The sequence below is a fragment of the Ixodes scapularis genome, unplaced genomic scaffold (assembly GCF_016920785.2).
Source record: "Ixodes scapularis isolate PalLabHiFi unplaced genomic scaffold, ASM1692078v2 PGA_scaffold7__128_contigs__length_106722199, whole genome shotgun sequence".
Lineage (NCBI taxonomy): Eukaryota > Metazoa > Arthropoda > Arachnida > Ixodida > Ixodidae > Ixodes > Ixodes scapularis.
The window spans coordinates 36,275,168-36,301,590 of record NW_024609882.1 but is presented as its reverse complement, the minus strand read 5'-3'; the positions used below and the strand labels follow the sequence as shown (position 1 = coordinate 36,301,590).

General features: G+C 46.3%; 1 protein-coding gene across 1 annotated transcript; it reads left to right on the top strand.

Annotated features, from left to right (window-relative positions):
* The first annotated feature begins 378 nt into the window (after positions 1-378).
* Positions 379-24,658, top strand: LOC8023966 (glycoprotein 3-alpha-L-fucosyltransferase A-like). The gene is made up of 6 exons (XM_040218183.3): positions 379-763; positions 2,505-2,734; positions 3,259-3,550; positions 12,587-12,773; positions 21,419-21,573; positions 24,262-24,658. Exons 1-6 carry the CDS (start codon positions 504-506, stop codon positions 24,647-24,649), a joined length of 1,512 nt encoding a protein of 503 aa, XP_040074117.1. The 5' UTR covers positions 379-503; the 3' UTR covers positions 24,650-24,658.
* Positions 24,659-26,423: the final 1,765 nt, after the last annotated feature.

The following is a 26,423-nucleotide window of genomic DNA, read 5'->3' as shown; positions in this document are numbered from 1 at the left end:
TTGGAAACATCCGTCGTTCCACTACACGCATCATTCATTAACACTGAACAAAGGAGGTCACAAGCAGGTGGGCAAACAGATCGCCGAAGGGCTTCGCATTTTCCTTGTTGGCTATTTCCCTGCACGTTGAGACAGACTTCAGGACGGACGATCCCCCTAAACTCGTGAGTCGCGTAGACGACTTTCTGTAACATTTCCGACGAGAGGAGTTAGGAGTGCGCGTGCACACCAGCACTCAAGCACGCGCTCCCGCACCTTCGGCTGCAGTCACAGAAAAAAAATTAGCATTGATTACAAAAGAAAAATAAAGAGAAAGAAGTTCTTGCACGTGCCGTTAAGAGTCCTTGCAGCATTCGCGTTCTTCACTCAGACGTAAACAAACCAACATCGCTTACGTTCCAACTCACCGTAAGTTTTCCCGCCTGCGATCCCCACCGCGTTTCTCATGTAAGCCTTCTTTTCGCCGTCTTCAGCCCCAGCAGTGCACGCCATCGGCGTTCAGCATGGCGTACTCGACCCTGGTCCGGCGCCACTCGAGGGCCATGCGCAGTTCATCGACGCTCAGGGGCTGCCTGGCGTTCGCGCTGCTCGTCAGTGGCGCCAGCCTGTTTCTGTTCCAGTTCAGGCTGGAGACGCAGCGAAGCCTCGGTGACGCCGGTCTGCCCTGGGTCAAGGAGCGACTACGGGCTGAAAGGCTGAACGGGTCTCGACGAGAAGGTCGCGCGGAGCGAGTCAAGCGAATCATGGAGCGGCAGATCTTCAGGTGGGAACTAACTATCAGCAACATCACCGCAGCTTGCCCAACATCACACGGCTACCATACGGGACTGCTGACTAACTAGATATGGTAATGCGGAGAAAAAGGCAACCTTCTCGCCGGCCAAAGGGAGCTAGCGTTTTTTGGTACGTGAGAAAGAGCATGGGGCCGGAGCTACGGAGAGCGCCGACTGGATTCTCACGACGATGACGCCGTGCTTTTGTCGTTCAAGTCCAATGAAGCGCGCTCCGCGAATTTTCGGCTCCAACTTTGTGTTTAACGAGTCGAGTGCCCCTGGTCCAACGCATCGTATCAGAGCAGTGCCGTATTCTGAATCTTCGCCAAGACGGGGCCCCGATTAGCGCCGAGTGCTGCGCGTCAACAGTCGCCGGTCGGAACTTATTTTCAATAAGTGAGACTGCAGAGCACGAGTGTTATCCGAACGCAGCACTCGTGTCCGATCTGGCTCCAGCGTTGGCCTATCTTTAGACGGCGCTCGTTTGCCCAACTAACGTACACGTCGTACGATGCAAATGCGACTGGCTGAGAACGTGCCTGGAGGTATAAGCCTAAAACCAGGCACGCGCGACAAAGCACGTTTTGGGGAAAGAAAAGTGCGTCTTCCAGTTCATAGACGGCGCTGTATCAATAGATAGGTTTTGGTACTGATACTCGTAATTAAACGTCTTTTCCAGTGGCCCACCTTTCTTTCGGTTGTAGCGCGGCTCGTCAACACTGTCCGCCACACGGCGCGCCATTCGAAATGGCAAGTCGCGTACTTCTTGCGCAGGAGCTGCGGTGACGTCGGTACGACGCCGAGCTCAGTTTGGCTTTGATTGAAAGGATATATAGTGGGTAGACCTCAGTGCTAGATGCCTTGAGGTCTACCCACTATCTTTTTTTTTTCAATCAACCAATAAAAGCTCGACATTCTGACGTCATCGCAACTCCTGTGCAAGAAGGAGACGAACTTGCGGTCCGCGTATATGGCAGTGACCGCGCGTCACACTGCGCGTCGCTGCCACTCGGGGCCAAGCTAACGTTGGCCCCAACCGAAAGGTCACATACTACGTGGCTCGCTTTCAGCCCTCAATCGGCTCCGATGGCCCCATATAGCGTCTTCTACGATCGGCTTGACTCTACGACGGAACCAATCAGACGGCGTCAAAAGTGCATCGAAACGACGCTCGTTGTCTTTGCTTGTTTGTTGTTACCGGCTGAACCAATCACGCACGCGCTGTGGAAATATTTTTAAGATGAATTTGTCGAGCCTCCCAGCTATATTTGCTCAAACCAAGAACGTCGGCTGCTAGCTGGCGCGAGACTATCAGCTGGAGGTTTGTTTTTGAGGCATTATTGTTGTTAATGGTCGTCCCGGTATACCGAGATACCTGTTAGATCTGAATAATTTGGCCGATGGTAAATGGAAGGCGATGAGGTTACGTGTTTGGACCACCATCATCGATTCCTTTTAATCGAATCACTCGGTGAGCTGCGAAAATGGACACCTTTTTGCCATATGAAATTTCGAGCGTGACAGCGCTCACCCTTCTAATCGGCTGAGACAGATTATGGGGAAATCAATGACATGGTTCCTCAAATGCGTAGCAGCGGGGTATGCGAGTGAGCATTCTGCCATCTGCAGCCATCATCTACCCCCCCCCCCCCCCCCCCCGGCCACACACGCACACACACACTTTGTGGTTGTAGACATATGGTCGCAATAAACATATCCCCTTCCTCTCAGGGACGAGCCTTCTGCGAACCATCTGCACGACGCCACGCCGGGCTCTTTGGTGGCTCGACGTGTCCTGCCCTGGTTCATGCGCAACGGGTCGCTGCGTCCCGAACCATCCAGCAAGCTGTCCCGCCTGCCTCGGATCTGGCCACGACCCGACAGCACCGGGGACGACCGCATCGTGGAGCAACTGATGTACCTGCCCCCGCACTACTCTCACCTGCAGTCTGGCGCCAAAGGTCTCCACACCCAAAATCCAAAGGCCAATTGACATAACGGTTGTTTGGGAGAATAACCTCTTACCTCCCATACCCTGTACACCGCGCGACAGTGTTAGCGCGAACACGACATCGTTTTCTTTTTCTTTTTCATTACAGACAGGGCGTAATTGGTAAATACCCATTTTTAGCGCCTCGCCTAGACCCAACTGAGAGCTTTCGACTAGAGTAGCTTTCATTAGAGAGTATTTAGGGGCTGGAAACCCCCAGCAGGGGCAGATTTATGGGTCAGGTGACATCACTGACTCAAATAATTGGCATTTCAACAAGAACGAGACATCTTTTTCCTAAAGAAAAACGAATATAGGCACTCTTTTTCATAAATCAAATTAGCCTTTGGACACTCTGGTGTGTCTGTGTGTGTTTAGGGGGAAGGCATCGCGCCCCCTGTTTTTTTTATGCAAATCTGCCACTCCCAGTGAAATATCGGTGACCTCGGGCCCCACGCAAGCGGGCCACGCTGATGACCTCGTCTGCGGTCGCAGATGTCCGGCTGAAGAAGATAATACTTCGGGGCGGCTGGCACGACTTCCTGAAGGGCCAGGCCCTCTTCCTGAGGGACAAGTGCCCCGTCAACGCGTGCGAGGTCTACTCGGAGACCGGGGACATGTGGACCGACAATAGCATCGACGCGGTCATCTTCAAGGACCACTTCACGGCCAGGGAAAGGAAGCCCGGGGCGAGGCACCAGATCTGGATCCTCTACCTCCTGGAGAATCCGACCAACACGTTCGTCCGCTCTGCGGGGCCGTTGATCAACTGGACTGCCACGTACAGGTGGGCAAAAGGCACGGGTGGTGCGATGAACCGACGTACGCGAAAAACGAAAACGTTTCTCTCGTAGCAGAGGGGCCGCCCTTTCCGGAGGCGCACTGGGGGCGGCGGGTATACCACTGCATAAAGCGCGTGTAACAAACCCCCCCCCCCCCCCCTCTTTTACTACGCTTCGCTGTGACAGTCTACGGTTTGCTCGTTAAAAAATATTAAACCACCTGGCACACCCGCAGACGCCTTTCGCGGCAACTCGCCCGTGGGCCAAGCCCTGCTGACCCCCATTGCATCTCCGGAATGGGAGTCCCGTTATTGTTCTGTCACCGGTGGCACAACATACACGACCAAAAAAAGTGCAAGTTTCCATCCATATCCAAGATAAAAACAACTGGGAATAGGCGGTATTCACTGAGCCTGCAGGTTTGATTTTGCCAGGGAACGCCACCGTCGATCCTCCATCTTCGAGGTCGCGGTTTGACTGGCTTGGCTACGCGGTCGTACGTTGGTAGTGTGTGCTAATTTCATATAGTTGAAGGAGCTTCGTTGAACAAAAGAGAGTAAAGGGTTTATCTCGCGGGCGGGCCGTTTTAGTTTCCTTGTTGCCGCCGAGTACAGTGTGTAAAGGCTGGACCGCATGTAAGCAATTTAGCGAGCGACGGGACGAGTGGAGCGACGGCGACAAGACAAGCGACGACGACCCACTTCGCTGTCGCTCGGTCACTCGCGAGACGAGGCAAACCGCATGAAAACGACGGGAGCAAGCGACCAAGGCGATTAGCGACGTTTTCTAGAAATCCAAAAACCGAGCGACGCGACGACTGACCGTGAGAAATCTCCGCCGCTTGTCGCCGACTCCCGTCGCTGTCGCCGTCGCCCGCCACTGTCGCTCGTCGCGTAGCTCGGTTTTGGGATTTCTAGAAAACTTAGCGCTCATCGCCTTGGTCGTGTGCACTGTGCTCCCGTCGCTTTGATGCGGTTTGCCTCGTCGCGCGAGTGAACGAGCGGCAGCAAAGCGGCAGCGAAGCGGGTCACCGTCGCTTGTCTCGCCGCTCGCCAAATCGCTTACATGCGATTTTTAGATCGCTTGGGCTAATGAAAAATGCGCCGCCTTTTTCATAAGCTGCGCACTCTGAGCCGCACGGTATGTTTCCGCACAGGAACGAACACCGAAGGCACGACGTATGTACGACACAGAGGCGATGGAGCAACACAGTTGCACGGCCGTAGAGCAGAAAATCCCCTAGAGAAAAACAATAAAGAAACTAGCAAAACAAAACAGAGTAATCACACCGTGCTACAAAAGCACCAAAGTAGAAAAATCAGTTCTTGCAAGAGCTTCGTGTCGCGCGCCGTGGACACGGCGCGCGACACGGAGCGCTTTATGGATCTGAGCGAGCAACGCGGCCGCGGTGAACGAGCCTGATAGCGACAAAAACGAACTAAAACACACAAAAAAATACTCCTACGGCGCTTGAAAAGCATCAAAGCATAAGAATAACCCATAGTTTCGGTCAAAAAGGTCCTTTAAAGATGTAAAATGCTGCTAAACCACGCTCAAAAGGTCCGGCCAGACGACACGGCCGCGATAGAAAGAGACCTCGAAGATGGCGACCGGGGTGGGCGATGCCAGCGAACCTAGCGAGTGACGTCAAGTGAATGTCACCTATTAGAGATTATACTAAAACAGAGCAAAAAGGATGAGCAAATGCTATGGTGTGCTCGAACCACTTAGCAGATGCTTTCACGACGAATCGTGTTTTATCTTGTATTATGTTTTGCTTTTCTTCGCAAGTCTGTTTCCGTGGACTCCGCGCGAAGGCAGGAATTGTTTACGTAAAAAAAAAAAGGGGGGGGGGGGGGGATTGAGGCAGGGTATCGAACAGGAAAAGAACCGAAATCCGGAGCCGAACCATTATTTTTAGCCGAACCGGATCGTGTTCGAAAATAGGTTGAATATGATCCACAATATTCGTAAATGACAATCGCACGTTTGTATTTTGAGCGTGGTGGCTGTACTTTTCGTTATAAACGGCCCACTCTGTCAAGTGCTCGGACAACAGCCAGCGGAGAGCACGTGACATCTGCCGCAATCGTGACGTAGTTCGTCTCGGGACGAGCGAAGCTGCGATGAGGCTGACGTCGACAGGATGGCCTAGTCGTTCCAGCCACCGAAGCGGTTGCTTTTGTTCGAATATTGAGTGACGGGTTAATCTTCTATAATCTTGTAGAGGGACAATAGCACCTTTTGGGACACATAAAAGAGATTCTCGGGGAGAGGGGAGTTCCTCCTTCCAACTTTTCTCTCGTGCTGGCCGGAGGCGAGATAAACGTCGTCACTACCTGCTAAGGTAGTGACGAATGTTTATATACCCCTAAAAAAGTAGGAAATGGAAACAACGTTGTCAAAACAGATAGTAGTTCACACAGAAAGGGAAGGGAACCAAAACTTGCAAATGCAAATGAAAAAAAAAAGAAAAAATTACCGCATCTCCACGTGGTGAATGATGTTGATTGGGGCGAAGCTCGGGTGGTGCTGATGATACTGATTTTGGTAATTGGTAGTGCTGATGGTGCCGCTTTCATTCATGTCAGTAGAAGAATGTGTGGTGTTCTTCTTTTTCTTTTTGTAAGAAGACAGATGGGATGGCAACTCAGAACCCCCTACTCTATTTTTTTCTTCTTTTTCTTGATACTGGTTTTGGTCATAGGTAGTGTTGATGGTGCCGTTTTCATTCATGTCAGTAGAAGAATGTGTGGTCTTCTTTTTCTTTTTGTAAGAAGACAGATGGGATGGCAACTGAGAACCCCCTACTCTTTTTTTTTTTTCTTCTTTTTCTTGATACTGATTTTGGTCATAGGTAGTGTTGATGGTGCCGTTTTCATTCATGTCAGTAGAAGAATGTGTGGTCTTCTTTTTCTTTTTGTAAGAAGACAGATGGGATGGCAACTGAGAACCCCCTACTCTTTTTTTTTTCTTCTTTTTTTTCTTGATACTGATTTTGGTCATAGGTAGTGCTGATGGTGCCGTTTTCGTTCATTTCAGTAGAAGAATGTGTGATTTTCTTCTTTTTCTTTTTTTAAGAAGACAGATAGGATGGCATCTCAGAGCCCCTATTTTTTTTTTTAGCTTTTTTTTTTTTTTTTTTTTTTTTGCTCTCGCTGTTGAACTCACAAGCAGGAGCTGTTGAACTCACAAGCAGGAGCTTGTGAGCTCCTGCTCGTGGCACGCTGGACGGCGGACAGACATACGGACATGGCTAGCCCCTAAGGAGCTTCGCCCCTAAAAAAACGGTTGGCGAAGACGTTTGAGTCCGAAGAGAACCTCCAAAACGGATAAATGCGGCTCAAGCGGTTAATCTCAGGCAGGCATAGGCTGTTACACCCTACCACTCCTTATTCAAGGAAAAATCCCCCAAAGTTTTAATCCACCTCAAACTTTGATCTTCTAGCACAAAGGAATGTCTCGGGATTTGGGCGCGTACATGTGACCTATATCTGGTTTGAAGACGAGCCACCCCTTCCGAACCAGAAACTTTCAAACACTTTTTTTTTTTTGTGCGAGCGTGGATAATCTCCCCGCTAACCGCTTTTTTTTTCTTTTTTTTTTTGTGCGAGCGTAAATAATTTCTTCGCCAGCAGTGTTTTTTTTTTTTTTTACATTTGCATTTGCAAGTTTTTGTTCCCTTCCCTTTCTGTGTGAACTACTATCTGTTTTGACAACGTTGTTTCCATTTCCTACTTTTTTAGGGGTATATAAACATTCACGGGCTGTACACTCGCTACCTGATGAAGAGCGGTCCCCGCTCGAAACGTCGTAATAAACTTCGAATTAGTAACTCCGACAGTACGCATCTTTGAGTTATTAACTTTTTCCGGTTCATTGAGTTTATATTTACCTTACTTCACCTATATATATATATATATTTCAGTCACGAGTGGGCCATTACAATAAGGAGTATTTACTGGGCGCCATATTTGTGGGTGCTGTTTAGAGCGCCAGCTCTGAACGAGCCCACAATAATAGGCTGCTAAGACCGGCAATCTTGAGGGTGCGGAATGCACGTTAGAAAAGAACTGTGGAAGCTCGCCATTAGCACGCGCTCACCAGTCGTGCACACAGCTATGGCCGCCAGTGAATACTTCCTATAGGAGGTATTCACTGGACGCCATATTTGAGGGCGATGTTTAGAGCGCATGCTCAGAACGAGCTCACATTAATAGCCTGCTAGGACCGGCAACCTTGATGGTGCTAGCTGCACGCTCCAAAAGGACTGCGGAAGCTCGCCGTCACCACGCGCTCAGCAGCAGCGCACACGGATATGGCCGCCAGTGAATACTCCCTATAACTACACTGTACTATAACCATGTGTCGCGTGCCGTTATGGTGTCAAGGCATGCTGTCAAGTAATCTCACGTCCCGTGGCCCCGTGACATCACGTGACTCACTGCGCCAAGTAGATTTCATTTGAGAAAGTCACTAGATTTATTAACGATGTTGACACCGCGACGTAACAGGACATCACCACTTCGCACCTAGAGTACAGTGCTGGGGTTCACGACAATCAGCATCGCCAAACTCTAACAATGTCTCATGCTCAGCCCATGCTCTATGCTTCGCCAACCCCAGCACATGACTATGATGAACAGTGACGGTATATAATTAGCGCCAGGTCACGTGGCCGCTTGAGAAGGGGAAAGCTGTTTCTTTTCTTAACTTTGTTTCTGCGTCTGCCACTACGCGGAGGGGTAAACTAATGTATGTTTTTGCACGCTATCAACGTCAGTGATTACTTGTCAGTGGTACTTACTTACTGAAGGTACAAAACATGCTGCGCACGACCCATTTTACATCATTCAGGCACCCAAATATGTTTTCGTTGTTGCTGAACTGCCTTGGAAAGTTGTCGGGAGTATCGTTGTTTTTTTAACTTTGGTTAGCCTTACGAATCACACTCAGTATATGTTCCTAACTAGGCAAATATCTGTTGAACATGTTTACATGGGATCTAGTTTGCTCCTCAACTGAATGGAGAGTTCAATAAAGCTAGCCCATTTCTTGCTTTAATATTAAAAAATTTAATTTCCTGTGTCATTATGGATAAAATAGTTGACAAGGAAAGTGTATGGTGTCAAATTGAATGCGAAGGATTCTCGGCTCTTGTGGGTGTAGTCTATCGGCCCTCCTCATCGCCCGAGTCATTCCTAGATAATATTCACTCTTTATATTCCTAACGAGCTTGTTAGTAATATATACTAGGTAACCGAAAGAATAAAACATAGAAAGGACGAAACACAGACGAGTAAATTCGTACATTCTTTAAAGGGGGGGGGGGGGGGGGGGGGTGCAACTAGGGTGGCTTCATGTTCCGCTTGGTGCAACGATTTCCGGACTTCGGTCAAAATTTGTGGAAGTTGCCCTCTGACACTTCTGAAGTAAAGAACAGAAAACCGATTTCGCTTGCTTATCCTAGTTGTTAAGCAAAAAAAAAAAAAAAAAGATAAATATTGACATTTTTGGCATCCCTCAACTCACTGGCGGTCTTACACACGGGAGAGCACACTCGAGAGAGCACACGGGAACCTACACGGCACCCCGAATTACGTCACTAGTGACGTAATTCGGGGTGCCGTGTAGGTTCCCGTGTGCTTTTTCGGAGGACGCTTCCCCTCCCTCTCTGCTGACATTAGCGGGCGTTACGCTGCAGTTTAGAGCCGAGCGAGGTCATGTAAGCTTCTCGCCGTAGTTCCTTCGGCTGCCACTCGCGGCTGCAGGGGGGGGGGGGGGGGGAGGGGGGGGAAAGCTCGACTTTTGCTTTGCGATTATGCAGCGGAATCGTGACATTTTGTAATGAAGGAGATGTTTTCTCTATTCTCCGGGACACGATAAACAACGTAAAAATGATGACGTGTAAAAATGATGACGTGCAAATACTCGTCTGTGTTTCGTCCTCTCTGTGTTTTATTCTTTCTGTTATCTTTAGTATTGAGTCTTACATGCAGCGGAAATACAAACCAAGCTAAAAAGTTATACTGATGGGTGACTTTATAATCTTCCATCAATTATCAATCAATCAACCTAGGCTCGACGGAAGTAAGAGGTTGCAATTTATTCTATGAATTTATGTTGAACTTTAATCTTGTACGACTTGTTACAGAAGGTATCCACGTTTCCTGGAGCAGTGATAATATTCTAGGTGTTATATTTGTTGGTCCAAATTACAATAATGTCAGTGTTTTGGACGGCACATCTGACCACAAGCTTGTATTTCTTACTGCAATTGTTTGCCCTGTCAAAAAGAGTCACACGATTAAACGTGTCTTCAACTTTTCCTCCGCAGATTGAGGAAACCATTATAGATTCACTTGACTTGTGCCTCAGTCTTCGAGGTGGGATGGGACATAGCAACCTTATGGAATACCTTAAGAATATTACTGCACTATTAAGTAAAATAAAAAAAAAATAAACAGCGTAACTTCTGGATAACCCTCTCGAAAACGCAGAGGAACCAGTAGAAATATTAGCGTCATTACTTCCCTCACAGTTTCTCTAAGGCAAAAAATACGCAGCGCTCACGATTAGTTTTTTGCAACAACGTTGGTGAACATTATGAAAAATGCGCCGCAAGGGTTTTGGAGATATCTGTCGGGCAACAATAGGTCTCTTGACCAGCTTCATGTCGACTGTCGTGAAGCCATCGACCTTCATCAAATTGCTCATGAGTTTCACATTTCAAGGCGCTTTTAGTTCTCGAGACATAAGCAGTGATTCTATCGAACCAGTGTATCCTACACCATTAATGGAAGAATAAAACATCAACAAAACACGTAACCTTCCTTTAAAACTAGATGTAAAAAGGCCATGTGGCCCTGAAGATATCCCCGACGCTTTTCTGAAACGTTACACGGAAATGACTTCGCAGTATTTATTTGTTTTGTTCAATGAATCCTTAGATCAAGGATGCCTGCCTCTTGATTGACTGCGTGGTAAAGTTGCGCCGGTGCACAAGGGTGGACAATAATATATGTGTCCAATTCCAGTATGGATTTAGAACAAAAGCTATCAACTAAAACTCAGCTTCTCTCAGTCGTGCATGACTTCGTGAATGTCATCAACAATAGATATCAAATTGACGGAATATTTTTAGGTCTATCCAAAGCCTTTGACAGGGTGCAGCACCACCCACTACTAAGAACGTTGCAGCGAGTGGGCACTGCTCCCCGTCTTGTAATATGGATCTCCGCATATCTAAAGAAAAGAAATATAACGCAGTTTGTATAAATTTATGGCTGATTAATCAGTGAATCTTGATGTGCTATCGGTGTACTTTAGGGATCCGTTCTGGGACCAGTCTTATTTTTGATCTATGTTAATGATATAGCTGATAGTCTTGACTCTGGCGTGACTGTAAAAATGTTTGCCGACGACTATATTACTTATAGAGCTGTTCGGATCAACTATAGCTGAACGAAAACTTGTGTGGCATTGCTGGCTGGTGTGAGAAGTGGCAAATGATTATTAATTACTGAAAAATCTTATGCTCTCACAAAACACGTAAGAAACCTCCTCTTGAATTTAAGTGCCATGTCGGAAACAAGTGCATCAAATCTGTAAGACATTTCTCCCTTGGATAACATGTGCTCCAAGGCCTACAAAACGTTGTGCTTCTTACGCGGGAAGTTGGGAGAATACGACTGGACTGTTAAAAACTTATAAAACTCTTATTCGCCCAGTGTTAAAATATGCGTCAATCGTGTGAGACCAATACCTAAAAGAAAAAAAAAAAAGTTGGGAGGATTCAGCGACTAAACGTTCGATTTACTTTTGCGATTTAGGCCCCACTCCTCAGTTTCAGAAACGTTGCGTAAATGTAGCCTTGAATCATTTGAGGCTAGGCGAAAAATTGCTAGATTACGCTTTTTTTTAAAATAAAATATACAATAACTAGTCGGAATAAACAAAGACTCGTACATTTTGCCACCTCCCAAACGCTCTGCATTCGAAAAACGTAAAATCGTTTGCTAAAAAGAAAAACAAAAAAGAACATATTTAAAAAAATCTTATTTCGTTCGAACCATTAATGACTAGAATTCACTGCCTCCCGACTGCATGCAAGCTCTAACATACAACAGTGTTGACTACTTTCTATAAGAAGCTTGATGTAACCCTCTCCTGTAAGGATGATGAAAAACAATCTGCAATATTTCTTAAATAAAGAATAAAATGAAATACGGACAACTAAGGACAAGGAATGCATGGAGGTTCTTGGCGGTAAAAAGAAACAAAAAAAGTAACTTTATATTGCACCTGAGGATTATATCTACCGGAGGGCTATCCACACGAAACGTATCAGGGCAGACGACCAAATTAGCAGGTTCTTGCTAAACAAATAGGCAAGCAACATACGTTCAATCCTACACGGTAATAGAAACGCATACAAACGGTGATGTGAGAAAAGCCCCCTCCCCCCTTTTACACACACCCACACACACACACACCCCAACCAAATTGCTGCATCCAATTTTTAAATCGGGCGAAAACAAAAAACAAAAAAATGTGAAAGTTGGTCGATTAATATCTCAATTGTCATTGCTTTTGGCAATATATTTAAACTGACCTGGCCTCTAATAGTAATTGCCGCCAACAGTGCATGCGATACAAAACACGACCCCTAAAACCAATATAAAAAGTTAATTTACAAATTTCAGTTATTAGCCAAATCATTATGACGATTATCCGCTCATTTAATGCCCGCCGAGCCTGATAAATATACGGCGAAAAAAAAACACACCCCTCTTAATTTTTTTTTTTTCTAATTGAAATAAACATGAAGAGTTTATCCCTACTAATATCCATTAGTAGGGATATGAAGTGAAAGATAAGTCCCAAAGGAAAGAAGGGGAACGACGCTTCGACCGAACGGTCTTCTTCAGTTCACTTCATATCCCTGCTAATACACTAACAGTGCCCGGCAGAACCCCACATCTTCAGGTTGCATTAGAAAGCAGGATGGAAACCCCTAACGTCCGGTCTGCTGCCCGCAGGAAGGACTCGGTCCTCGTGACCCCGTACGAGAAGTTCGTGCTCTTCGACCCGCTGGTCAAGAAGCGGCCCTTGAACGGCGTCAACTACGCCACCAACAAGACCAAGATGGTGGCCTGGTTCGTCTCCAACTGCGGCGCAAGTAACGGGCGCTTGGAATATGCCCACGAGCTCCAGAAGTACGTACAGGTATGCCGCCCAGCTTCTCCCTCACTTCATTACCACAATCTACCACCTTGCGGGCGGGGGGGGGGGGGGGGGGGCAGTGTTGCATTGTAAAAAAAATTCCCTGCCATCTACGGACATATATAATGGCCAAAATTAACAACACAAGTTTGTATAATAATGGGTCCCGACCAATAAAGTTCCGCGACAATTTTACAACGTATTTTACGTATAAGATTTTGAAACAGATGTTGGCATAAACATTCTTTTGTTAGCAGTTCCCTGGCCACGACTTTTCTCAACCTTCCTACTGATGTCCGCACGGCCCCGGGCATACGCCGCGCGCGACAATATTGAGGGAATATTTCGACGGATGAGTGGATACGGATGTACTCAAGAATGAAAGGGCCCCAAGGGAAGTCGAGAACTTGTTTTTCGAGCCGTTTCACCAACTTTCTACTCGGTGCTGGAGTCTGGGCTTGATCCGCCCTGAGCGTTCATTGCGAGGGATTGCGGTGTAGCGCTTGGTCGCCCTCTTCTTTCGATTTGTCTCTTCCACGAAATGCGGGCAGACATCTTCCTTTTTTATGTTTTGATAGTTACTCTCGATTTGATTTTTCAATTGCTTTCGGCTGTTTTTCTTTCGTTTGTCAGCGAACCAACGGTTCCGCCGCTTGTTCAAGGGGGTGGGGGAGGGGGGGGGGGGGCAATTGCCCACTTTTGCACCCCCCTGCCGACCGCCCATGTCTCACAGTAAGCGCGACGTTTGCAGGCGGCAGAGGTCGGCATTTTAGGTCGCCCTCACTCGCAGTGACCCTCACAGCCACGCTCACCTTCAGCGCCTCACTCAACCTCACCCTCAGCCCCTCACTCACCCTCATCCTCACAGTCACACTCACCTTCAGCCCTTCACTCACCCTCACTGAACATCACGGACCTCACCCATTCATGGCCCTCACACTCCTCACGCCCTTCGCTCACCCTCACTGGACGTCACGGCTTTCATTCTCTCATGGCCCTCACACTTCCTCACGCACTCACAACCCTCACACACTCATGCCCCTCACGCACTCATACCTTTCACGCACTCACGGTCCTCACGACCTCACGGCCCTCACGCCCCCTCACGCACTCATACCCCTCACGCACACATGGTCCTCACAACCCTCACGGCTTTCACGCGCTCCCACCCCTCGCAACCTCACGATTCTCATTGGCCACTCATGAATTTTCGGGGTTCAGAAACTCGCTCACCCTCACCTCACCCGTGAAGATGAGGGTGAGTGAGGGTCCTCATGAGTGAGGATTGCTGAGTATGGCAGGCGGCGACGCTGGATATGTTCAGGTGTTCAGATAAAGACGGTCATAGCAGTGTCACGCCTATTTTTTGTTTTCAATTAAATTTTTTTGTCAGGTAGAGAAATGTGTCCACACAACAATAAACACCTTACTTTTGCAATATTTTTTTTTTATTCGTCAAAAAAGTCGCACCTAAGGTGAGATTGAAAGCATGCAGTACTTTCCCAATTGTGCGTTGCCACAAGTTTGAAGGTACCTGGAATAGAGAATACAATTAATTGTCTACGTTATCAAACTTTTTATGCCGAACGTACACAAACTTTACTAGTAGAAGTAATCAAATTTATTTTATTTTATCATACGCTTAAAAATAAATAAAAAGGCAAACTTGGCTTTTTGAGCAATTCTTTCGTAGTAAGGCATTTTTCGGCGAATTTTCAGGACACTTTAAAACTAAACTTTCAACCTGATTTTTTTTTTTGTCCTGAGTATATTGTTTTTACTACATTTTCGGAAAAAAAAAGTATATAGCGTTCTACTACTGTCTATTTTTCATCTTCGGTGGATTTATTTAATATACCTCAAAGCGTCCTTTTGGGAATTGTATGAGGGGGGAGTACACGTTTTTGGCAAAAATATTAAAACAGTAAATTTCGTACATATTTGCTTAAAGACAAGAAACAATGCAAATATACCCACTCCAGAAAAAGTACACTTGTACACAAACAAAAAAGTGAAAGCTGCTTACAACTCCCTGTAACGCCGAATTAGAGCGCAGCTCTTGAGGAGGAGGAGGGAAGGGCACTGGGGGGGGTTTACTAACCAGGGGGTGGGTCACTTGACCTTGGGGGGTCACGTGACCTTGGGGGTCACGTGACCCCCAATTCCGATGATGTCATCACTGACGTCACTGATGACGTCATCAGTGACGATGACGATGCGGGTACCGATGACGTCATTAGTGACGTCACTGATGACTTCACCAGTGATGATGACGATGACGATGCGAATGTCGGTGACATCATCAGTGACGTCGCTGATGACGTCATCAGTGATGATGACGATGACGATGCGGATGTCGGTAACGTCATCAGTGATGATTACGATGACGATGCGGATGCCGGCGACGTCATCAGTGATGATGACGATGACGATGCGGATGCCGGTGACGTCATCAGTGACGATGACGATGGGGATGCCGGTGACGACATCAGTAACGTCACTGATGACGTCATCAGTGATGATGACGATGACGATGCGGATGTCGGTAACGTCATCAGTGATGATGACGATGACGATGCGGATGCCGGTGACGTCATCAGTGATGATGACGATGACGATGTGGATGCCGGTGACGTCATCAGTGATGATGACGATGACGATGTGGATGCCGGTGACGTCATCAGTGATGATGACGTCATCAGTGATGATGACGATGACGATGTGGATGCCGGTGACGTCATCAGTGACGATGACGTCATTGGGGGGTCACGCGACATCGGCGGGGGTCACGTGACCTCAGGGGAGTCACGTGACTTCGGGGGGTCACGTGACCTCGGGGGGGGGGGGTCACGTGCCCCCACGAGGTCACGTGACCCCGGTGGGGGGCTCGCGCGGTGCATTATGGGACATTTCCCATGATGCACCGAGGTCACGTGACCTCGGGGGGGTCACGTGCCCCCCCACGAGGTCACGTGACCCCGGTGGGGGGGCTCGCGCGGTGCATTATGGGACATTTCCCATGATGCACCGCGCGGTTACGCCGACGCCGACGCCGACGCCGACGCCGACGGCGACGCCGCTCAAGCCGGAAACGGGCCCCTAAGAGCTGCGCTCTAAAATAACGTACAGTATACACACTCAAAAGAAGAACACTCGTACACAAACAGGAAGCATCGTGCTAACCAGGCTACAGGAAAAGAAATCAAACTATCTTCGCACATGGAAAACCAAAAGGACACCATCCTATGACTCATTCCTGGGAAAACTGGAATAAACGTTCACATGTAGATTTGAATTCCTTTTTATCTGTTATATCTACAACGTGGTGGAACAATCAGTTCCATACTGCAATGGCAAGCTGTAATGGCGAGCTGGAAATTGGTCAGTGCGATAATATGACAAACGAATTTTGTGAGGATGATCGTGTCTGAGAAAGAATACATCTAAGTAATAAATACTGTGGATGAACGCCAGACGGCAGACTTTGGGCCTGGCGTCTAATAAGGGTAAATTAGCCCTTTGTTTCAGCGCCGAAACGCTCGTGTAAGGTGAATAGTCATTATATATGTAGCGCGCGGCTTTGTTTTGAATTTTTTTTTCTATTTGGGCAATCACGTAATCCTGCTGGGGAGACCATATGATGCTGGCGTATTCAAGCTGAGATCTCACAAAGGACTTAAAAGCTAGCAAACGAGTTTCAGGCCCGGGAGCTAAATACAACTTCTGTCTGATGAATCCCAAGGAACGACTTGCTTTCCCAACTATGTATAGTTAACATGATTATGCCAACCAAGAGCATCGGAAATGAAAACACCCAGATATTTATATTTATTTACATTTTCCAAAGGGACACTATTGATAGCGTAGTTGCAACACAACCGGCAATTGTATATCTGGAAAAAAATTTCCATTATATTGTAAAAAAAAAAAAAAAAAAGAGTAACCGGGGCGTGACGCGCCATAAGCAAACAGGTAGGGAAGCCGACATAAGAGACCGGAGCGACCGCAAGTCAGGAAGTTTTTGGCGCAATCACCAGCGAGCCAAGAGGCCCCGAAACGCTTAAAATCTTGACCGACTCATTTGTAACCGAAACAGTTATACAAAACAATATTAGTAGATCTCGAAATTAACACATGAGCTCTTTTATCAGTTGTGCGGTTTACACTGCCCATGAAAATTGTACTTTGCAGCGCGTTCGGTTCTTAAGGTGCTGTATTTGGTTGATTATATAGTCACGTGCTGGCCTTTCCGCTGCAATACTTCAATGTTTGTAGTTTACCGACAAAATAGTTTGATTTTATTCTGTATACATCAGTCACGAGGAAAGGGGGACGTTATGAAGGCTTCTGCTCTGACCGATGCCAGACGTAGTGAAAGCAAAACAATAACAAAACGTGTTTACAAAAAAAAAGAAAAAAAGAAGTGAAGGTAGCGTCATTTAGCGTCGGAATTTCTTCTCCTCCCGTGTGTGCTTCGGCGCTACTCTAAAAGGTCTTGAAGGATCTCTTTCGAAGCCTCCTTTACCCTAAAAAAAGTCATAATCTGGGGCTTTGTGGGTTGGAGGGGGGAGGGGCAGTAATGATGTGTTCTCATAAAAATGGAAGGAGGACACATACTGAAAAAAAGCCTGCGCTTGATTATTTGGAATAAGTACTCTCTTGATGCCGCAAGCAATCTAGTCAAACACGTTAACTTTTTATTTTTATTTTTTTTTTTTTTTGCTTTTTGCGGCACGTGCAAGGAATCCTCTTGACTCGATTCTTTATATTTCTACATGTGAAACGACTGGATTTCAGGAACCCTCATAGCTTTCTTCCACTCTTTTTTTTTTATACTTTAAGTTTGCTATTTCTAACATGCAGCAGGCATACATTTTTCATTTTGCCTGCTAATGCCATAAAAGCATGCACCCGCGCCCCGCGCCTTGTAACACAAGCCGAGCTACGCCATCGCATGCATTCTTGCCGTGCCCTGTTGCCGAAAAGATCCACTCCGTCGTCTGGGAGTTCACTTCACTGTCCTTGCAGGCAAATGGTGTCACGTTGACTGAATCTTGAACTGCTGAATGTTCAACGTGTCGTGAGCTGCCTCTTCATAAGCCATCGGCGTCGCCTCGGGACCGTTTGCGGAAACTCTTGTGCCGTGAGGTCGACAGAACTGGGAGCGACGTTTCGGGTGCACGGATGAACAAGGCGTGCGGCAGTCGGAAAGCGACTCCAAAGGATTTAGATAATCACGAGATATAAGAAGGAATAAATTGCGAAATGACAGACCATACCCAGAGTGAACAGCCGGAGGGAGAGAGGAAGGCTGGAGGAAGGTACCGTAAACGCCAAGGCCAAACAAAGGGGGAAGGTCCGGGAGCAAGAAAAAGGAAAGGGGGGGGGGGGGGGGGGGGGTTGTGTTTAGTAGAAAGACGGCAGAAGTGTTAGTGGCCGAAAATTAGTCTATTGTTTAAGCCGTAGGGAATTCAGTGCGAAGATTAGGGATCAAGCAGTTTTCTTTTTTACGAATGCGGGAACAGAGGAAGCCAGATTTAATAACGCCGACTGGCATGTTATGTTCGTTGTGCCCGTTACGGGAAACGTGGTCGGAAACGTGTGTGTGGAGAGGTTAACATCAATGTTGTTGGCGAGCCTCCGAGTCCAAAAGCCGGTGGTACTCACGGAAGCTGAAGGAAGCTCGCGCTGCAGAACCGAGGTATCATGGGTTCAATCCCCGCCCCCCGCCCGTTTCGATCTGGATGATAATCATACCGGCACGCGTTGGTGTAATCACTACTGCGTGATGTACGTTAATTGAAGACCCCAGGATAGCGGTCGTACTGCACTTGCAAAATTTCTTATCTATACAGCGGAAATCCTCGAGCCACTCTTGAGGCAGAATAACATTTCACTGTCTAAACGTCCTCAACACAACTTGAACTTTTCTTTTTATTAAGATATGATATTATTTGGAATTTTGTGTTTAAAGTTAAGGGGAGAAGCGACATATGCCTGCAAGTGAGACATCTGGGGGCGTTGCAGGGTGTTCTACCTGCTGACTGCGAAGGGGATTTAGAGGCGGCGGGGGGAAGACGGCTTTTTACCAAGAGAGTTCTTTTTTTTTTTTTTTGAAGATCGGCAGTTCCTAGCGATCTCTAGAGAAATTAAGGGAACTATTTGGTCAGTGAACTACCTGCATTAAAGTATTACACTGGAAAAGTAGCGTGCTGAACATATAATCAACCTAATACAACACCCAATTCGTTATTTTGCAGTGCTATATTGTGCCCGCAAAATTCACAAAACTCACTCCAATTCAGGTGCCCCTAAACTTCAACGAAGGCGCGACGCTGGCCAATCGCGAATGCAACATAAACCTGGTTACACTTTTTTTAACAATAGAACGCAACATGTTTTGGAAATATGAAATTATCGGTTGTAAAAGATCCACGGAATAAAGTTAGAATAAAATCGAGGATGATTTTTTTTTTTTTATTTAATAAAGCACTCAATTGATTTTTTTTTTTTTTAACTTTCGGGCAGGATGAAAAATATAGTTACATAATAGAACGCGATATTTTTTTTTTTTTTCTGAAAACGTACTAAAACGCTATACTTCGGACAAAAAGAAAAAAAAAGAGGCGGAAGGTTTAATTTTAAAGGGATACTACAACGAAATTTTGGCGCTAATTTTTTGGTGTATATGTGTTCAAAAAAGCACCATCAAATCGAACATATCAATATCTTGTTAAAAAGGTCACGAAAAGGAATTTTAAAACTAATTAAACGATTAGCAAAGAGCACCTGGTGGATGTCGCTAACGCCTCGCTTGTAATGCCCGTCTAGCAACCTTGGCAGCTAGTGACGGAGGTTGTCTCGCCTCCGGCCACGACGAGAGAAGAGGGGCAGGAGGAACTCCCCTCTTCCCGAGAATGCCTTTTGTTTGTCACAGAAGTCGCTATTGTCCCCCTACAAGATTATAGAAGATTATCCCGTCACTCAAAATTCGTACAAAAGCAGCCGATTCGGTGGCTGGAACGTCTACGCCATCCTCTCGACGTCAGCCTCGCCGTAGCTTTGCTCGTCCTGAGACGACCTACGTCACGATTGCGTTGGATGTCACGTGGTCTCCGCTGGGCCTTCTCCGAGCGCTTGCCAGAGTGGGCCGTTTATAACGAAAAATACAACCATCAGGCTCAAAATACAAACGTGCGATTGTCATTTACGGATATTGTGGATCATATTCAACCTATTTTTGAACACGACGGGAATATTTCAAATTTCGTTGAAGTATCCCTTTAAAAAGTCCTAAAATTCGCCGAAAAATGCCTTATTACGAAAGAGTTGCTCAAAAAGCCAATTTTGCCCCTTTATTTCTTTTTAAGTATATATGACCAGATAAAATAAATTTGATTAATTCTAGTAGTAAAGTTTGTGTGCGTTCGACCTAAAGAACTTGCTAACGTACACAATATATATTCCTTATTCCAGGTACCTTCAAATTTGCGTCAACGCGCGTCTGGGAAAGTCCTGTTTTCAACGTCCCCTTAGGTGCGATTGTTTCTCACGAGTACAAACAAGTTTCTTGCAAAAGCAAGCTTTCTAACCGTTGTGTGGACACATTTCTCTACCCCTCAAAAAAGTTTAATAGAAAACAAAAGGTAGGCTCAACACCACTATGACCGTCCTTATCTGAACACACTTTGCAGCGTTTTCGCCACTTCGGCCTGGTCGGGGATGACGTCACCATGCGCCGGCCTTGTCGACTAGGTGGTATTAATCTCTGATTCGATATACAGAGCAATCGCAAACAGAATTTCGAGGACATGTAAATGTTTTCTTTGGTTTTCGCGCGGGTTACCGATTTTAAATGGAGTTTTGTTGAGCTTATATGGAAAGAAAAATTGGTCTGGCTCCCAAAATATACTCGGTCGCGGTTCACTTCACTCGACACCTCGGCCCTTAAACTATTATTAAAAAAAAAAGTGTTGCCTCATTCGTTTTAATTACTTATTAAAGTAGTCTTACTCACTAAAATACTGGCAACTTTCGCAAGACGCTTGCACAGTTGGTATTATTCGATAAAAAAAGGATATGTCGTTGTTTTATAGAGTGTACTTTTGCGTACCTCTAACACAAGGAACAATGTGCAATTTAAGCCGCCACATGGTTTCAAGCTATAAACATATATCTAACACCCGCACAAACAACACAACCAATAAAAAAATTTGGTTTGTGTAAGAATGCTAGCGATACAAACAGCATCTATACCTCCAGAACTAGTTGGGAGTCATGCTGTTTGTATTGCCCCCTTTTTTTTTCTCGTCCTAGTTGTGAGTGATTTAATTGGATATGTAGCCTGTCCTGAGCGTTTACCTTGACATCTTTTAATGCAGAATAGCGTTCTTACCGAAGCTAACTCAGATTTCGCTAGCGTCCGTTGCGCACTGTCGAATCACCGCACACAACGCTTCCTCGCCTCAGTCTGCGCATTCTCAATGTCGTCGCAACTTGCAAAAAAAAAAAAAAAAAAAAGAACGAGGACGGGACGTTTTGAGAAGACAGGCCGGCCCGTGCCACGAACTTGGCGTTTCCCAAATAAAATGCGATTCCACGTATAACGGTTTGGTCCATCGACAGCTGGAATTCCTTTGTAAACGCAGGTGGACATCTACGGCGACTGCGGAACCCTCAAGTGCGAGCGCCACGAATCGGAGAACTGTCTGCGAATGTTGGACAGGGACTACCGGTTCTACCTGGCCTTTGAGAACGCAAACTGCAAGGACTACATCACCGAGAAACTGTACAACGCATTACGGTATACCGTTCACCTTTGGCCCTTCCAAACCCTTTCCCGCCTTCCTTCGAACGAGCCACGGGTGTAATTCGGGACACAAAACCACTCCCTTCGTATTAGCGCTGAGTCGCTGACCAAAGAGCGCGCATCGAGGAAAAGGAGAAACGCTTGGCTTCCCCTCTTCACACAGGTGTATCGAGGCGAAGTAGCTTTGCTCGGTCGGTGCCCCGGTCTGCGAATGCCGGACTGTTTCCGAAAAACAGTTGCGCGCGTGCGCGAATGGTCGCCCTCGTTTCGAAGGCTCGCGTGTGCTTGGCAGAAAATGGAGAGAAGTGAAATAGCTTCGCAAGGTACCGTCCTTATACGTAGAAGGTCCACTGGGTAATAAACCAAGCAACTTTGATTAGCGCTATATCAGCTCGACTCCAGTGTGCTCGCAATTTTGACAGCGTAGGTACCTTACGCACATACAAATAAGAAGGCGTCTGCACGAGACTTGGGGAAGATGAAGCGAGTGCGCTGAGTCTATTTTGATAGAACGAAACCAGGCTAAGTATAGACTTTGACTTCATTTAAAATCAACCAAAAAAGCTTGTTTTATTATTATTTTATCTAGAAAAATTGCAGGGTTCTTGCATACCTTGTCCTCCAAAGAGCATGTTCGAGTGAGCACTAGAAGACACTTTAAAATTGTGCCTGAAACACCCATCTGCCCTTTAAAATGCGCGTGACTTAACGAAGACATTGTATGCATTACTCTTTTTCGCTCTCAAAACATTAAAAAAAAAAATGCAACGAAACTTGTCTTTGTGGCTGTGTGGGATTGATATCATGCAACATATTGTACTATGTCCACATCCATGAAACGCAAAAATAATTTTTGCGTTTCGTGAATGTTTCATGGACATTTAAATGCAAATGATCAGGCGTAGGTGTTCAAAAACCCCATTTGTTCAAGTGTCCACAGTGAAGGCTGCTGTCTACGACACGATTGCGTTCTAGAACAACGGCGACGAAGCAGGAAAAACAAGTGCTTGAGGCCCTTGGAGTAACGCCAGGCGTGTTCTGTGACGTGAACTTGAACGGGATGAACAACATTTGAGTCACACTTTCAGGCTTCTGGGGAAAGCAAGAAAAGACCAATGTAAGAGAGTGCCAGGATGGGCTTCACTAGGTAGTGCGAAGAAAAGGACGCTGAAGCATCAGGTGCGTTTTAGGACTGTGGATGAAAAGTCAAACTTCCAGTTGCGATTTCTCGAAAACTCTGTTTTTGTACATGTAATGAACATTTTCTCCGAAACTAGTAAAACATCCAGAAAGATTTTTTTTTTTTTTTTGCCAGTCGTTACTACATGCCTACTTGATTTACTCAACCTCATAAATTGTCCTTAATTGATAACTTTTTTTCATTAATCTAAGCCTTTTTATTTCTTTACTTTTTCCTGAGGTAAGTTCGCTCTGCGAATTTTACACGAAAAAAAAAATGCACCATCTGTGGGCAGCGCTGCACAATGTCGTAGCGCATTAGGTTAAGAAACCGAAATTTTCGGTCGATTTAAAGAGCCTCGCGTCTCCAAGCTCCTCTTACAAGCGTGATGAGCCCGTTTCAAATCCATCCGCAGTCGAAATAGTTCACTGGAAACGCCCCTTGATCACAGAGTGATGCCAACTTGTCTCCGACCCCCACTTTTCGAGAAAGCGACCTTTGTATTTATCGGAGAGGGAACTGAGCCCTTGAAAGTGGCCTTTGTATCCATCGGAGGGGGCACCTAACCCCCCAAAGTCGTATTTGTTTCCATCGAAGGGGAGAAATTCTAATTTCCCTCTCGCGGCTTCCACAACGCTAAGTCAAAGTCGAAAGATAAAGCAAACATTCACAGGAAGGCAAAACCCTTTCCCGCGTTGGCCACGAAGTCAAGGAAACGATGGGACGCTATTGGATGCGGAGGTGGCGAAGGGATATATGAATCCCTTTGAAGGGCATTTGCCGCTACCTTCTTGACCTGTAGCTTACTATAGAAAGGTGTAGTGGGATCAGGCACCAACGAGCGGCGAGCGTAGGAAGGTCCCGGATGTACGCGGCGGCGCTGCGATCGTATGGACTAGACTAGAGGATCCGACCGGTTCCGAGCGTTCCCAAGGCCCTCGGCGAGCAGCTTTGGCTTGCTTCAGTGGCGCCCTTTCGAGCCGTCAACACGGAGTGCGGCAGCCGTGACCGCTCGCTGAGCTCACTACCTCTCCTCTAGTTCACGGCCACTCAAGCGACCAAGGCCGTCATGAAGGAGGTTATTTTTTGCTTGTTTTTGTAATTTTAATTTGCCTATAACTTCTAAAATAAAGCGAAATTCAAGAAAAGAACAATCATTAAGTTACTACGTTCAGTGCACTCAGGTTCGGTGTGCAAATTAAAAACCAATAAAAGAGTCCTTGCAGGGCCCCTTTAACAACAGGGAGTCGTTCTAGCCACAGTACATCTGTCATGTCACTACATGGCTGCTTGTCAATCCTACAATCACCGTATGCTGAATTCGAGAACCCACCGCTCATATTATGCCATTCCTTACACGCCTGGTTCGTCCACATGCCCACTTCCCCGCGGTCAATAGACGCGGCAGGCATCTATGAAAAAAAAAAAAAGCGCGGTTTTTAACCCGAGTTCTCTACTAACCCAACCACTGTTCCTCCATTTTGCGACCTCCCATACCGCAGGCACTACGTGGTCCCTATCGTGATGGGTGCCAGCAGCGACGAGTACTACAACGCTGCCCCGGCCAACTCCTACATCCACGTGGACGACTTTGCGAGCCCCCGCGACCTCGCCTGGTACCTCAGGAGGCTGAGCACCAATGACACCCTCTACAATCAGTACTTTGCCTGGAAGGGCACCGGAGAGTTCATCAACACCTACTTTTGGTGTCGGCTGTGTGCCCTGCTCCACGCTCCCCCGGCCGGAGCTCCGCCCCCTTACGAGGACATCGGCCAGTGGTGGAAGGGCAAAGGGGTATGCGCCAAGGAGCCGCAGTGGCCACGGCAGCTGGCCAAGTCTCGCTCACGACACCATGAAAGCGTCTCTGTGGAGACGTTGGAGCACGCATGAGTTTGTCATGTTGGCGAGTAGGATTGCCAGACTGTTGGCGTGGTGTGGACAGGGCCCGGCATCAAAGGAGGACTTGCTGTGAGCTTCGGATCCCAAGACATGTCGTTGCTTCATCACATCATTGTGCGTCGATGAGTGGCATAGGTGTGGGCAGTGTGTTTACTACTGAGCATAACTGAATAGTATCATGTAAATAATTGAAATGGAAGGAACCAATAGTTTTGTTTTGCTGTGCTCCTGGTGAAGACATTTGATTGATCCACATGGGCACATATATATGTGGCACGAGTCGACGAGATGACCGTTCATCGACATATTTGCTGTGCGACAGCTCAAGGAATTAGTGCAGTGATGATTACCATAAACCTACTGGGTACCCTTGGTGGTACCTCTTCGGTGGTTGTAGCCGACACAGCTATTGTTTTTCAGGAAGAGGCCATCTTTCCTAACTCCATTTCGAGCTCATACTATTTTGTGGCCAACTGTCCGAAGATGGGCATCTACACTTCACCTTCGTGAGAATATATGGTAAAGGCTACAGGCGCATGGTCTGTTTTCATCTATGCTACCTCCATGGAAACGCAAGTGTAGAGGCAGCATTTTTCCTTGTGACTTTTAACTTTTAACCTTTCCTGTGTGGTCACCCAGGGTGAACATGGTTGCACCACTGAATGCCCATTGCAGCACTGCCTAGTCATTTTTGTTATACCTTTGTTGATCAAATAAAGATGTCACAAAACTTGCAACCAGAGTTGATGCCACCACAAGCATCGCCCCAGACCCTTGTGATGAAATACAGGATAAGTCAAACTCCTAATCAATCTCACTTTAAATAATTCAGACAAATCAGTTTTGCATGCAATGACACTAGTTTAACATAAAAATACTTTTTCATGTCAAAATCAAGAAATAAAAAATTGCTCTTGTAGGACTCTTGTCCTACAAGAGCAATTTGATCGTTTGATTTGTTTGTTTGATTTAAAAACTGAGAAGGGAGGAAGAAAGGTCCGTTTCACTTCACCCTCCTTGCCTGGGCTGTCAAAAATTCTCTCAATAGCCTTTAGCCATGGTTTTACACTTCAAGATGACTAAGACAAGTTTTTCCATTAATATTCTCAATAATAAAATTACCATCTAGCCAAGCTTATGGGAAAATTTCATGATCCTAGCATGTGAAACCGATTTTTAAAACTTATTTAGACTGGGGTTCATCCCTTTGACCCACCCCGTGTAGTATCTTTGGGATGCTGCCGACTGCTCGTGCAAACACGTTCAAAAACTGAGTTGATACTGGTAAATATCACTAAACACTTGTCAAAATCGACATTATTGAAGATGAGCTGAGCTCGCCTTCCAATGTATGCAATTTCCGATTGACCTCGAGCGCCACAGATGACGTGAATATGTGCTTTTTTTTCTATGCACCATTAATGCACGACCCCACATACACTAGGCTGAGTCATTTCACTCTCCCAGAGGTCAGATTACGTAGGACAGACTAAACAAAGTAAATGCACTCTCTAAAAAAATTTATTGCAAACTAAATTACCGAGATAGCGAGTCTATATTGATACTAACTACTCCCAATCTAGCTAAGCAAAAAAAAAGTTGTAAATTTGTAGCACGCTTAGTTTCTCCTGGTAGGTTTATTAATAGAAAGAAAATCTAAATTTTTCTTGGAAACATTTTGACGCAATTTGATAAAGGTTGAATAAAGTAACTCCATTAGAAAACTTATTTTTTTGGAGGTAAATAAGTTGGTGACCAGATTAAT